Here is a 15,861-nt window from a genome sequence, read left to right as displayed (position 1 = left end):
AATTTGGAGGTTGTTTCTATCAGTACCTAAGAGTTCTTCAATCTCTTTTTTAATATCTATGTAATATTCCATAGTATAAATTTTGCATACTTAACTAGTTTCTCATTTGATGGTTATTTAAATTATTTCCAGTCTTTTGCTGTTATAAGTAAGATTGTAGCAAAAAGATGCAGTATATACACCTAACATGAACTTGTTACATGTTACTTCAAGTATGTATTAATATATCTACAGGATCAGTTTCTAGAAGTGAAAGTGCTGGTTAAAAGCTATGGTTATTTATAATTTTGAAAGTAGAGATGTTTAAATAAATTGAAGCTATGGAATTTTATGTATTATTTATCCACCATGGAACTTCATTTTATAATAAATGGAAATCTAAGAAACTAATAATTGCTAAAATTTAAGTGAAATCCTTATAAAATTCTTTTTATTTTGCAGGTATACAAAAATAGGATATGCTGGAAATACAGAACCACAGTTTATCATCCCTTCCTGTAAGTGTTTCTTTTAAGCCACAAATTAATAGATTTAAAGATCATTTTCTTAATTAAAGTAAAAGAGATAATCATTTTGATACACAGTACTATTTAATCCTTTAAAGATACTATGGTTTGCAAACTTTAAGTGTGGCCCCATTTCTGCATCTTTTTTAATCATTTATTTCAGCTCTCTATCTCCATTTACCAAATCTTCCTAGTATCTCTTTAAAGATAAGATGAAGGAATTAAACAAACTTCTGCTTTAAGGATATTGCTATTAACAGTATGTGCTTGTAAACTAACTGTTAAGAAGGCATCCCCATCACACACTTACAAAGACTGTCCTTTGGCTTTTGGATATGATTACTTTTTGCAGGGCCTTGTGTTTGTTGACATCCTGACCAAAGCTCATGCTTTAAAATAAGGATGGAATTTCATCTTTAGAGATGCTGACTTCAGCTGTTTTCTAATATTTTATAACCACCCAGTGTTATTATTCTGTCCTATTTTGACTACTTTAATTGAACATCAACTTTCAGTAGTTTGTCTTTTAGTAGTTTTTTAAAAAAATACTCTCATACTTGGCTTTGTTAGAGCTTTTATTTGTTAGCATGGATTATGTATCTGGTCCTTGGCATACTTTAGTACTTTTGGTTTTCAAATGATTCATCTTTTTCATGCTATATAGTAACACCTGTGATTTACTTGTCCTAAAGTTGAATTGAAACTTTAACTTATTAGATGACAGACCTTTTGAGCCTTTGCTTGGAGGTTAGCACCTGGACAGTTTAATTTTGGGAGTGTCAGTAGTTTTGCACAGTAGTATTTATGTGACTGTTTGAATATTTTTTTTGTATTCTTATGAAAATAAAGAAATGGAAAAATAAACATGTAGAGAGGAATGAAAGCAGCTGATGTTTTAGAATTAGTGAAGTTGAGAACTAGGTAGAAATTACTGCACATCTTTAGTCTCAGTTGGGTATTAATTGGATATGAATAGATTATTAGTATACTTTCCTATGAGTTGATCTTATAAGAAATTAGCCTACTACCTAAATCTAATTCTTTAATACCTACAAAGGATTTTAGGTGATACTGATGATATAGCTTATTTATGTGAGAATAGTGGCCTTAGTTTGGTGGTACCATTATGTTGTCCTTGTGTACACTGAAGGACAGGTTTGCTTTTCTTTACTTTTTCTCACATTTATATATCAATTTATTGATTATTGTTGTTGACAAATATTGGCTCTATTGCTTATTTATATAGAAGTACGTTTGTAGACTAGTACTTGACGTTAGATATACAGGGGTTGGCAAAAGTAGGTTTATAGTTGTATGTGAACACAGCTTATTCTATTATTTTTTTGTATTACAACTGTAAACCAAGTTTTGCCCATCCTGTATTTGAGTTTAGTGCTGGCAGACCATCGTATATGCTTGTATTAGTTTCCTAAGGCTGCTGTAACAAAGTTCCAAAAATTGGGTGGCTTAAAACAATAAGAGACTTAAGTTCTGGAGGCTAGAAGTCCAAAACCAAGTTACCAAGAGAGCTATGATCTTCCTGGCAGCTCTCGGGGACAAACCTTGCCTCTTCTAGCTGCTGGTGTTTGCTGATAATCCTGGACATTCCTCGGCTTGTATATACAGTCACTTGGCTGTCTCCTCCCTGTGTGTTTCCATATTGCCTTTGTTCTGTGTGCCTTTCTGTGTCCAAATTTCCTCTTTTTATAAGGATACTGGTCGTTGGAGTAGCGTCCTGTGTCCGTGTCCCCCCCCCATAACCTTATTTTAACTGGCAAGACTCTACTTCCAGATAGGTCACATTCTGTGGTTAGGGTTTCAACATATCTTTATTTTGTAGGGCCCAATTCAACCTATTTCTGGTTTTGCAGTCTCTTAATATGTAATCTTTTATAAGGCATTGTGTTGTGATTAAATCATTATTTTAGGAGATTACGGATATGTCACCTTTCATCTTTACAAAATTTGGTTTTGCTTATGTTCTCAAGTGGCTATATGTAGTGTTTATTGGAGACCTTTAAAATCTTGATCTTTTTTTTTAAATAATAATAATTATTATTTTTTATCAATTCTTTTTAAAAAAATATACTTTATTGATTTTTCACAGAGAGGAAGAGAGAGGGATAGAGAGTTAGAAACATCGCTGAGAGAGAGTGTCACCGATCAGCTGCCTCTTATACACCCCCTACTGGGGATGTGCCAAAACCAAGGTACATGCCCTTGACCAGAATCGAACCTGGGACCCTTCAGTCTGCAGGCCGACGCTCTATCCAGTGAGCCAAACCGGTTTTAGCAAAATCTTGATCTTTTGAACCTTAGGTTTTCATCATCATTGTACCCATTCTCTATTTCATCTCTCTCTGTTAAAATATTTTAGTTTTTATTGTCTTTATTTTTCTAGTGTACATTCGGTGTTATTTTGTGTTAGTTTTAGTTGTATAGCAGAGTGGTTAGATAATTATATACTTTACAAAGTGTTTCTGGATATTTCCAGTTGCTCAACTGGTAGTTTTCACTGTCTTATTATGAAAAGTTGCAGCATTTAAAAATTTATTTGCCCTTCTGAAAGGAAGTTTTTGATTTTGGAATTTTTTTCACCCGACTTTATTCAACATTATTTTTATATATCTTTGTTTTCCAGGAAATTTACAGTGAATTATCTGGATGTCTATGGACATTATAAATGAACTAGAGGTCTGTCCAGTGCATGGATTTGTGCACTGGTGGGATCCTTGGTCTGGCCTGTGCCCTCTTGTAATTCAGGACCCCTTGAAGGATGTTGGAAGCCCCATGCACGAATTTGGCCTGATCCCCGCAGGCCAGGCTAAAGGACCCCACTGGTGCATGAATTCGTGCACCGGGCCTCTAGTATACATTATAAGATCTTTGGTTAATCTCTTCCCACCCTTCCCCTTCCCTCCTTCCCCCTGAGATTCATCAGTCTGCTCCATGTTTCCACTTTGCATTGAGTGTCTGCCCCCTCGTGGTCAGTGCACATCCTAGCTACCAATCAAATGATTGAACTGTTGCTTAGGTTTTTATATAGGTTGCTAGAGAAGGTTTCTAACATTTAGGAATAGAATGTGGATTCAGAATTTCTTCAGTATTTAAGTATATAACTGTTATTGAATGAAAGTATAACAGTTGAATGCCAGATTAACTTAAGTGTTTGCATTTTTTATTATTTGCATTATAGATATTACATATAGGTATTATGCATAGTTAATTATAATAATAATGAAGGATTGCTTAACTTGGAGGATTTATAAACATAACTTAATTAAGAAATAGGTAATAAGTTTTATGTATAGAACTGTATGCTGAATTTATGAAGTTTTTTAAGGGGATTATTATAGGTTTTACCTAAATGATTTGAAAAAAACCTTTTTCTTGTATATGATTAAAGTTTAACAGAACCTTATGCCAGTGTTATATTGAAATTAGTAATCTATTATAGTACAAATATAATAGAAATATGAATGCTTTTATTTATTTTAACAATGTATTTTTATTGATTTCAGAAAGGAAGGGGGAGAGAGAGATAGAAACATCAATGATGAGAGAGAATCATTGATCAGCTGCCTGCTGCACACCCCCCATTGGGGATTGAGCCCACAACCTGGGTATGTGCCCTGACCCATGACCTACTGGTTCATAGATCCACACTCAACCACTGAGCCATGCTCTCTGGGCATGAAGGAAGCTTTAAGAAAAAAAAAAAAAATCCCTTTGTAATTTTTGTATTGTCATTATTAGTGTTTTTAAATTTTTTCTTTCTGATTGTCCACCAGGCTTATGTTGATTTGGTGGGATTATAAAATCAAAGTAGATCTTAACATAGTATTAAAAAATATAACTGAAACATTTCCAGAGCCATACTTCTTTTTTTGGCTTTTAAGATTTGAGATCTTGTCTTTGTATTGGGATTTCATTATGTTAAATGAATTTAGTCATTCTTTTTTCCTTTTATCTATGTGCTTTAGTTTGGCAATTTAAATATGCTAGATCATGTTTTGTTTAATAGTTCTTTTTAATGGAAGAAGTACTTTATAAATTTGTTGCACCTGAAAATAATAAAAAATTTGACATGCATAAATAACTTTTATTTTAAAGGTATTGCTATTAAGGAGTCAGCAAAAGTGGGTGATCAAGCTCAAAGGAGGGTGTTGAAAGGTGTTGATGACTTAGACTTCTTCATTGGTGATGAAGCAATAGAAAAACCTACATATGCAACAAAGGTATATTTTATGATTTGTAAATTATAAATAACATTTTCTTTCAAAAATTAGTTTATAATTGTGCCATTTGGATGGAATTCATTCTGTTATAGGCCTGATAGTTTCAACCTCTTCACAATAGAAATTTCTCCTTTCCTTTGGCCCCTCCCAACTTAGCTTTAACTTATTTATTTTTTTTCCAAGTGGAAAATTTCACCCTGCCCAAGTGAGTAGAGTTTACTTTTCCCTGCCTACTAGATCTCAGAATCAAAAATGTGATTGCCTTTCTCATTGCCACATTTAGAGACATTTTCCATAAGTTTTCAAACCTATATACCATTTCTCTCCTTTTTGAAGCTTATGTCACCTGGAAGTGCTGCTCTCTTTTCCCTTCATTGTCCTTTTCCTTTTCTTATCCTGCCATTCTTCCCCTTCTTCCTTTTTATTGAGGTGTAATTTGTATGTAGTAAAATAGGTAAGTCTTAATTATATAGTTAAAAAAAAATTTATGACTCTCATCGTAAAAGTTCAGGAAATAGAGTAAATCGAGTAACCTAGAGGCTTTTCTTGTGCCTACTCCCATAATCACCACCTCTACCCATACCAAAAGATAAATACTATTCTGACATTTATGATCTTATTTTTAACATTGACTTTGCCTCATTTGCAAATTTCCTCCTTTGTTCCTCATTTCTTTTGTTCTCATAATTTATTAATGAACACTACCATGTGTAAAAAATTTGGCTAAGTGCTGAGAATACAGTGATAAGTAACAAAATGACTTTCCTGATGAGGTAATTATAATGTGGTGGAAAGGAATATACTGAGAAAGTAATTATAGGTGTTAAGGGAGTTACATAAAGGAAAATACAGAATAACTGGGAATGTATATCAGGAGTAGCTAACCTATTTTGTGGACTCAGAAAAAACTTTAAGGAGTAAATCTTTAAGCTGAGGCTTCAATAATAAATAGGTGTTGGATGAATTGTTTGGGCAAGGTTATATACACTAAGCAAAGATTCCAGTATTCAGGAAGGCATTAAAGTATGAGGGGAGCCTGAAACTGAACGACCAGTGTGCCTAAAGCATAGAGGAGGTAGAAAGAAGTGAGGAGGCTGAACTGGTAGGCCAGGATCAGATTGTTGAAAGTGTTGTTAGGCCATGTTAAAGAATTTAACATTAATCGTTTTAAGTAGTGATTAAAAGCACAAATATTGAAGTATATTGGCTTGGCTGGAGTTTTGGCTGTGCAATTTTTTTTTTTTTCTTCAGAGAGGAAGGGAGAGGCATAGAGAGAAATATCAATAATGAGAAAGAGCGGGAGTGGGTGGGATAGTTCAGTGCAAGAGAGAACATCGATTGGTTGCCTTCCATACATGCCGTGACCAGGTATTGATCCCAAAATCTAGGCAACTGCTTTAACCAGGAATTGAACCCACCAACTTTCGGTATACAGGATGATGTTCCAACCAACTGAGCCACACTGGCCAAGTTGCTATCTCTTTTTGCTTTTATTTATAGAAAATTTTTGGTTGTCTTGTTAAATGATTCGTATTCTGGATTCTGATGATTGCATTCGTGTGTCATTTAATGATTTAATGTGATCCTCTATATTTACTTTGGGGGAAGGGACTGTAGTAAAACGATAGTTAAATCTAGAAGTTTGATTAGATTTTTGTAAAAATAATGTTGGTTTATTGTTTTTTTGTTTTGTTTTGTTTTGGTCAAGAATGAAAAAGTTGATATTTAAGGAGTAACGGGATGGTTAACAAAATATTGGTGGCAATACTTTGTACCTAGTAATTGGCTGAAACCGGTTTGGCTCAATGGATAGAGCATCGACCTGCAGACTGAAAGGTCCCAGGTTCGATTCCGGTCAAGGGCATGTACCTTGTAATTCAGGATAATTCTCAGTTCTTGGAAAGTTTCCTTGCTCCTCATTTCTAGAGATTGAGAACATTTAAGGGAAAACATTTTTGACTGGGTTGTGATGTAGGGAGGAGAGGATAAGTTTCGTTTTTAACAAGTAGTGTTGTAGGTATCTGGGAGACATCTGATACATTGTTAGACAAATATTAGGCTTTTGGAACTCAGGAAAAAGACATAAATATTTGGAAGGTATCATTTATCCAGGAAGTGCTGAAATTACCTAGGGAAGTGTACACCAGAGAAGGGCCTGGACACAGACTGATAAGTGCTCTATTTAGGTTTGAATAGAAGAGGAAATCTTTGCAAAGGAGACTGAGAAAGCATGGTTAGAGGATGGGGTAAACAGGAAAGTGATAAACATCATGGAATGTTGTTAAGATATCAAGTCACCTGGAGCCCATATATTAATTACTGTTTTTTAGCTACAAGGATGTCATTTGTCACCTTAATAAAAATCATTTTAGGAGTAATGTGGCTGGATTACAGAAGGATGGATTGTGAATGGTAGGCCAGGAAAAAAATGTCAATATTCATTGAGGTTTGGCTGTGATTGGGAGAGAGAGAGAGAGAGAGAGATCAAGAGACATGTGGATTTAAGGTAGAAGAAATGTTTAAATGCTGTTATGAAAGTGCCATTTGAAAAAGAGATTAAAATAACATGTAATTCAGGTCTCTGAGAAAGCCAAAAGGGTGAGGTCCAGAGCACAGATGATCTAATTGATATGTGGAAGATACTCTTATGATATTAAAGAGTGAAAGAGAAAAAGGAATACATATGGAGTCAGTTTTATAGATTTGATGAAGCGATTCCTGACTGTTGGTGTCTGCTGTCTCTGTCTCTGTGAAATACATGACATTATCATCTCTGCTTCCCAGGAAATAGTGGGAGGTGGGTGAAATCTGAATAATGGGGACATTTAAAATCATCATTGTGGAGAGTAAAGATGAATAGAGTAGAAACAAATACTTGCCTGGCAAAGTTAGGTCTATTTGAGAATAGCAAATATGAATGCTTAGTTTTATCAACCCAATTGCATATGTTTCTTCAGTATAACCAGAATTCTGTGATAGGCAAGTTTAGGGAAGGATCATGCTGAGTTGAGCTTTGGTAGATAGAATGAGAAAAGGAAGTATGAATAGTCAAAAGTGATGTGGCATAAAATCTAAGTGTGTGTGTGTGTGTGTGTGTGTGTGTGTGTGTGTGTGTGTATGTGTATGTATGTGTGTGTTGGGGGGAGGGTGATAGCTAGGGAATAATTATGATAGCCAGTGGCCTGTTAGTCTAATTGTAATAGAGAGAGATATAGCAAGTTGCTGGTGGATGAATGGTTCTGATCAGAGTGTCCTTGCAATTTCTGGTACTTAGAGATGCTGAGGATACTAAGATACTAACCAAAATGGGGGAAAGAAATCTTTGAAGATGTTGAAGTCAGTGAGCTGAGAGACCATAGTTCCTTTGCACTGATTCTTTTCCCTTAAACACATTTTCATGTCTTCCAAATTCTGCAAGCAAACCTAAAAAACCAAAACTTTCTCAGTCTTTATTTGTACCTTCTTTACTTAGTCTTTTAGCTATTATTTTCCTTTTGAAACCAAATTTCTTATTTAGTCTCTAATTATTTGATAAACTATTAAATCTGATTGTGTTTAACAGTCTTCATCCTTCTTGAATAATGGGGACATTTATTCTTTATTTGTTACTGTTTTATTTTTGCTATTGTTACTGGTTCTTCCTCCATTGCCCACTACTCAAAAGTTTTTATTTCCCAGGTACTGTCCTTGATTCTCTTTTATTTCTTTATTAAATTCTTTGTGTAGGTGATCTATTCCACTCCTCTGTCTGCAACTATAACCTAAAATCTCTACTTCCAGTTCCTTGGCCTCATTTCCAACTACCTACAGTCAACTACTCTACTGCCTGGCTCTCAAATATAATCTACCAAAACAAAACATATATACTCTACCCTTGCTTAATTCAAGAAAAAATAAAACAGAACTTTTGTGTCTCAATTAATAGGTTCTTTCCGGTCTGACTTCAAAGCTAAAAATACTGATATCTTTGCGTTTCTTCTCATTCTTGAGAGAAATCCTAAATCTGGCCTAATATCATTGATACCACAATTGGGGCTTTTATTTTCTCTTGCTTAGTTGTCTTAAATTTTTTTCAGCCTTTTCAGTGCTGCTATAATAATCTTCCTAAAAACCAAAGCTGTTCTTGTCACTCCCCTGCTTAAAATTTTCTGCTGAAGCCCTATTTATTACAGAATAAAATCTAAATACAAGGAAAATACAGTTTTTGAGAATCTGGTCCCTTTATCTAGAACTGATCTGTCTTTCTATACCCCTCCTCCCAATCCTTTTGTCACACATATTTCTCATTGTTAAATGCAGTGTTTGTCTTTTTACATCTTTTTTCTTTCTATTCTACATTTATATGTTCTTCCCTCTCCCTCCTCCAAAAAAATAAAATTAACAAGGTTGCAACATTAAGACCCAGTTTAGATATGACCTCATTAGTCATACAGGAGTATTTCTATTTTCCCTTAGGAGCCTAGCTTCTTATCTAGTCCTAGGTACTTTATTTCTTTAAAAACTTACAATAGATTTGTATCTCTTTAATTAGATTGAGCTTCTGGGGGGCAGGTTGTACATGTCCTTAGCATTTGTGCCAATGGTTCACAGTTGCTACACAATAAACTAACATTTAGATTATTTAAATATGTAAACTTCAGTAATGTTATAAAATGAATGATATAGTACATATTTTTCCTTACTTAAAGCGAGGAGAATTCATAGTATAATGCCTTAAAAAGTGTGGAGAAGACTAGGGTGAGATGTGGATATTGGGGATTAACTGATAATATGACTATAAGAGTAAATGACTATAGGAGGTTTACTTGTTCTTTCAGTATAGCGTATTGAGTATGTACTATGTGCTTGGAACTATATATTTTTGTTTTTTTCTTTTCCTGAAATATATATTTAAATTTTTTTGCATAAATTTTAACTTGTTTATATAAGGAATTCTTTATATATTTGGAATACTAATCTTTTGTTAGTTATATGTGTTGTGGAACTGTATTTTATTGCAGAAATTCACAAATTTTCTCAATGCTTTTTAGTGTCTCAGTAAGATTGTGTAGAGTGATCTATAGACCAAAAGAAATATCCAACAGCTTGCTTATTAAGTAGCTAGGTCTAAGGAACTAAATAGCCTTTTGAAAAAAATAAAGACACTTACTTGAAAGGAAAAAATTTAATTGTTAAATAATTAAAATTCTCTAAGAATATATGTGCCTATTAGGTACTTCACAACTTCTCACACCTGGAATCAGATTGCACATTGCCTCCTGCATTTCGTATTTTACACTAGAGGCCCAGTATGTGCGAAATCATGCGTGGTTAGGGTCCCTAGGCCTAGCCTGGCCTCTGTCGCTGGCCTCTGCTGCCCTACGACGCTCCGTGAAGCTCCCCTCCCAGGGACGCTCCGTGATGCTCGCAGCCCCTCGACTGCTCCACGAGGCTCTTCCCGCCCTGCCGTGCTCCACGAAATTCCCCCCGCCCTGCCACTGCTCCACAAAACTACCCCCGCCCTGCCACTGCTCCACGAGGCTCCTCCTGCCCCGCTACTGCTCCATGAAACTCTCCCCGCCCTGTGACTGCTCTGCGAGGCTCCTGCTGCCCCTCCACTGCTCCGTGAAACTCGCTGCCTCCCTGTGAAGCAGCCCGCCACGGCTGCCCATGGCAAGCAGTTCTGGGGCCGGTGAGGGGGACGACTTGAGAGGTGCTCATGCACTTTATGGTGACTGGTTATCCGTTTGGTCGTGATGGCACCTGGCTCTTTATATATTAGGATGAGTTTTGGGGGGAGGTATGAGTTTTTATTATAGCAACCTCTGGCAAATCAGCTCCTCAAAGAGGTGATGTTATTGAACATAATATATGTAGTATTACACTAATGTTGAAACTGAATTTCTCTGCTGGTAAGATATGCAGTGTTGAACTGATTTTTGGGTGTCACTGTATTTTCCTGAAAAATTTAAAGTAATTGGAGTTATCTTTGTGAATTTGCTGTAATACCCTGGGGTTCAGTTTTGAAAGCATGTTTCTTTACAAATATATATAGTTTTTCTTTAAATTTATGTGCTTGATTTATTATTGCTATATACTTACCAACTGTGTTTTATATATTAAGCACGTATCAAATATTTGTGAAAGAGCTAATAAATTAAAAATTAAGGAAATTGTAGTAAACTATAATTTTCATAGGCTTAAGTTTTTCGCTTATTACAAAATTTTCAGAAATCCAGACTAGTACAATGATTTTCCATCTAGATTTACAATTTTTAACATTTTTACATGTTTGCATTATGTTTTTAATTGAATCACCAGAAAATATATTGTAGAGATAATTTTATTTATATCTTAATAGTTATGTATGAATCTCTAAAGAATGATCTACAGTTTGATTACCACACCTAAGAAATGCTGTCCTTATCTAATATTCACTAATGATCTAGTATTCTCAGGGTTTTTAAATTTTGGTAGTGTTTTTTTTATGTTAATAATTTTTGTTTTGTTTTGTTTTGTTTTGTTTTGTTTTAATAGTGGCCAATTCGCCATGGTATAGTTGAAGATTGGGATTTGATGGAAAAGTTTATGGAACAAGTGATCTTTAAATATTTAAGGGCAGAACCTGAAGACCATTATTTTCTTTTGGTAAGTACAAATTGTAATTTCATTGAGGAAAGTTTTAAACTCAATGAGAATATTTTCATCACTTCTGTATTCACAAGGGTGAATTTTTATTAAATTGTCATTTGTCTAAAAGACTACTAAAAAGCTCTGTTGTTTTTAAGATTATCCTGTTCTGGAGTTCAAAAGTTTAGACACTTAAGAAATTCTTTTGATGATTAATATGTAATTTTTTTATAGGAATATTAAGGTTCAGAAAAAAGTTGGAAATGTGGCACTCCCCTTTTTAATTGTAATCTGATTATTATTTGTAATTCTTGGCAACAAAAATACAATATAACTTAATTTTTAAACTTTTTTCTTTTTACCAAAATAGTTGCATGTTCATATTTTCAAAAAATCAAATGGTGTAAGATGGGAAATAAAAAAACAGCACTCTCCTTCCTCACCTCTTCCAACCCTTGATTTGTATTTTCCAGAGACTAAAATTTAAAAATTAACCCATGTGGTTGAGGATACCAATAACATGTTGCTTTTTCTGGGTGTATCCTATTAGATGAATATGCCTTACTATGTATTTCTGTTGATGTTCACCTAGTCCTAGGCTTTTTCCAGTTTTTTACTGTTAACCATATTTAGCTACTGGGAACATTCTTATACAGATCTTTTTGGGGACACATGTTTTCATTTCTCTTGTATAAATACTTTGGTACAGAATTGTTATAGGGAGGTGCATAATAGGTTTTATAGGAAACTTTCAGAATTTTTTCAGAACTTTTTATATAAGATGTTAGTAAGTTGGTTGCTCAACAATCTGCCCAATATTTGCTCTGTTAGTCTTTTTAGTTTTAGCCATTTTAGTGGGTGTGTAAGCTTTCTCATTTTTAATTTGCAATTTCCTGATGACTAATGATATTGAGCACTTTTTCATGTACTTACTAGCTATCTGTATGTTTTCCTTATGAAGTTTCTGATTATATTTTATATAGAACTTCTTTTGTTTTGGAGTTTATAAGTTTTAACTGCTTTGGTTTTTTAGTTTGCTTAATTTTGATGTATTTCTAAATATCTTCATACTGTTGAACCTAGTTCCAAACTCTTTTAACATCAGGCAGTTTGACTATTAAAAGTTTTACATATGAAAAACTCTATTTCTGCTTAATTTTTTAAAACTTTATTTATAGTGTCTTTTAAAATTGAAAGAAATACATTTCATTTGTAATGAATTCAAGTTTTATCTTTTTTTTTTTGTTGTAATTTTTGCTCTGTAAATATAAGGAATCCCTGTCTTTCCTCAAGTTCAAAAAGATAATTCTTTTGTGTTAAGGTTAAAAGTTTTGCCTTTTAACTTTACATATTTGAGATAACAAAAAGGATTGGATTGTCATATCAGACTCATAAGAATCCATCTTACCCAGTTTTCAGCTTTAATAATTTAAGTGAATTAAATAATCATGAGACATAAGCAAAAAATGAGGTCTGAGATTGCCAGTGCTGTTCCCTAGGTCGTTTTTGGCTTAGACTTAACCCAGACACAAGCTTCTAAGTGATGTATGCAGCCACATAACTTAAACTGAAGAGAACTATGTAAATATCTACATTTTATAGTCGCTTAACAGTTATGTTAACTTGCATAACATTTTTCTCAGGAAGCTGTGCCATAAATTTGTAGAATCTTGACTTATCTATCTATATAAAAACACTAATGCAAATTGACTGAAAGGCAGAACAACTCGCAAAGGCCAGTTGCTTTGATGCACACTGACCACTAGGGGGCAAACGCTTAACACAGAAGCTGTCCCCAGGCCTCAGGCCCTGGCCTATGGCAGTGGCGAGAGGTAGGGCTGGCAAGCAAGTGGCACCAAGCCAGCCAAGGCGGGTGCAAGTGGGGGCCACATGATCACACTGCCAATCACCCTGCGGATCATCCCTGATTACCTGCCAGGCCTAGGGACCCTACCCATTCACGAATTTCTTGTACTGGGGCTCTAGTTTACTATAATTACAGACAGATAGGTATATTCTGCTATAAACAGTGCATACCGTGTTTTCCGGTGTATAAGACGACCCCCTAATTTTACAGTTAAAACATAGGTTTAGGCCTATATTTGCTGTATAAGACTACCCCCCACTTCCGAGGCAACACCAGTTCTTTTTTTAATAGACCGCCTCTCTGACTCTGGCCATTCTGAGCAGGCTTTTTACTAGAACACAGTGTAGCTTCGGGTACAGAACATATACACTATTAAAAAAAGAACTGGTGTTGCCTCAGTGTTTAATTCTTACAAGTGGTATGACAGGAATTTAGTTGTATTTTTTTTTAATGTGAATAACCATATTCTTGCATATATTTAGATCTGTTTGAATTCTTTATTTTTTCTTTGATCCATGTGTCTCTTTACTTTTAAATACAATGATTGAAATAAATTATTTCTCTTTTAAAATTGTCTATGAAGTTATCAAAATATTCTGATATTGTCTATTTAAAATGTTATTCAATTTAATAGACTGAACCTCCTTTGAATACTCCAGAAAACAGGGAATATACTGCTGAAATAATGTTTGAATCCTTCAATGTTCCAGGCTTGTACATTGCTGTGCAGGTAAGCAAGTTCATAAGTTAAGAGAATGTGGATTCTTAAGTTTTAATCTGGTTTAATTTTTATCTATTTATCTATCAATCTATCTGTATTATAACCTCAAAGCACATCATAGTTCTCTTCTGAATTGATAATTTAGAAATAATATTATAGGAAATTGAGTTTTAGTCAGTAGAAAAGAAGTGTTAAAGTATGTTAATGGTTTTTGGTTAACTCATGGCCTTTTATAGGGCAGAAAAAAGAGAACTAAAGTTCATTAACAGTTCGCTTAACAGTTATGTTAACTTGCATAACATGGTGTCACACATGTCATTCCTGTGGTAAGAATACTTTAAAATTACTGAACTGGAATTTCTACCATGTCAAAAACTTCTTATCTAGAAAAATAAAAGGGTAATATGCTAATAAGACCAGAGGGCTTCCAGGTGTTATTCCGGACTGTGAGTGTACCCCCCATGTCCCGCATGGTTCAAGGTTCAAGGTTCAAGGTTCAGGTTCTGATGGAGTCCTCACACAAGTGAAAAAGATAAGACAAGAAAATACTCATTTGGGAATTGGCCAGGCAGAAGCCCAAGAGAGGACTTCGCTTTGCTCTGGCCTTGTGATCCTTTTATTCAGGTCTGGGATACACCCATAGCCCTTAGGCAGGCAATTCCAGTAATAGCTCCATGATAGCCATCAGCAAGGATTTACATAAGACTAAAAGTTGCTTTAGCTCCCTTTGTCTCCACCAGACAGTGAGTGTATGGCTCTGACCCTTGCTAGAGCCTCAAGGTTTCTGCTAGTGAAGGCAATGGGCAGCTTCTAACACTGGAGGTCCTTCCTGAGGAAGCTGGGACCTGAGGGAAGCAGTCCGGTTCTGGGTGCAGGAGAGAAGCGGGTGCCAGCAGCCAGGGGAAGGAAGGCTTACTCTTGCATGAATTTTCGTGCTTTGGGCCTCTAGTATATGTATATTCATTTATCCTTATAACATTCCTTGTGTCCTTTTTTTATGGTTTTGTTTTGACTGATTTATTGCTAGGTGCATTTGACCACCTTCTCCATTGTGCCTCTCTGTATCCTATATATCATAAATCCCTGCAATACTTTATTATACTTAATTTGTATCTATATCTATATGGTACAGCTTCTGTCCCACCCCTCAGGATCAGAACTCACCTCTTATTTTTTAACCCTATAGTAAATGTGATAACCTGGTATATCACAGAAGCTTAATGAGTATAAAAACTATTATATAGTTCTGGTGGTACACAATGTTTGTAGTGTGAACCTGTATTATAATTGGAGGTCAGCCTAGATAACTTTCTAGGTCCGTTTTTTCAACTATTTATATTGCAAGTAGATTTTAAAAAGCTAGTTTTGTTCTGTTTTTAATTATTAGTCATATATCTTCTTTGAGGCTTGGATTGTATGAAGTAAGATTTTAAAAAATGAACTAGCTGTGTTAATTTCTTAATTTGTAAACTTATTTTTTAAAGAATTACACTTTATTGCCTATGCCACAATTTTTCACAGAAAAATGTTACCTCATCAACTTTGTTTTATAATTATATCATAGTATTTGGAAATGTGCAAGGGCTTTTTCTGTGATAAGTTGTTACATATCCCTAGATGCATGTTGCACTTAGAAAATTTGGAGATAATCTTACAAGAGTGATACTTGTTTTAGCCACTTTTGTATTGAATAATTCTGGTGATTGGGTGATTGGTGGTATGCTTCTCCTACTTTGTTGTTTGTAATAAGCTATCCCGTATAAACTTAGTTTAAGTCTTGGCAATCTTATACTATACAATTTCATGTTATTCTTCCACATTTTTTTGACTTTAGGAGAAAAAAGGTTCTCACTAAAATATGGAAAATATATAAATATGTCCCTGAAAGCAAATAGAAACTTGTAAATTTGTCTTAATAAA

At 34.6% G+C, this 15,861-nt stretch overlaps 1 protein-coding gene across 1 annotated transcript in view; it reads left to right on the top strand.

Moving 5' to 3' along the window:
* Positions 1–15,861, top strand: part of ACTR3 (actin related protein 3) — a 51,793-nt gene that overhangs the window by 17,528 nt on the left and 18,404 nt on the right. Inside the window, exons 2-5 of the mRNA XM_084891321.1 lie at positions 442–497; positions 4,620–4,744; positions 11,261–11,371; positions 13,855–13,950. Coding sequence (XP_084747447.1) covers positions 442–497; positions 4,620–4,744; positions 11,261–11,371; positions 13,855–13,950 — 388 coding nt within the window. The remainder of the gene's footprint in view (positions 1–441; positions 498–4,619; positions 4,745–11,260; positions 11,372–13,854; positions 13,951–15,861) is intronic.

This window comes from Pipistrellus hanaki (assembly GCF_964339955.1).
Source record: "Pipistrellus hanaki genome assembly, chromosome: 8".
Taxonomy (NCBI): domain Eukaryota; kingdom Metazoa; phylum Chordata; class Mammalia; order Chiroptera; family Vespertilionidae; genus Pipistrellus; species Pipistrellus hanaki.
The sequence above is the reverse complement of the archived record's forward strand: the minus strand, read 5'-3'. Positions and strand labels throughout refer to the sequence as shown.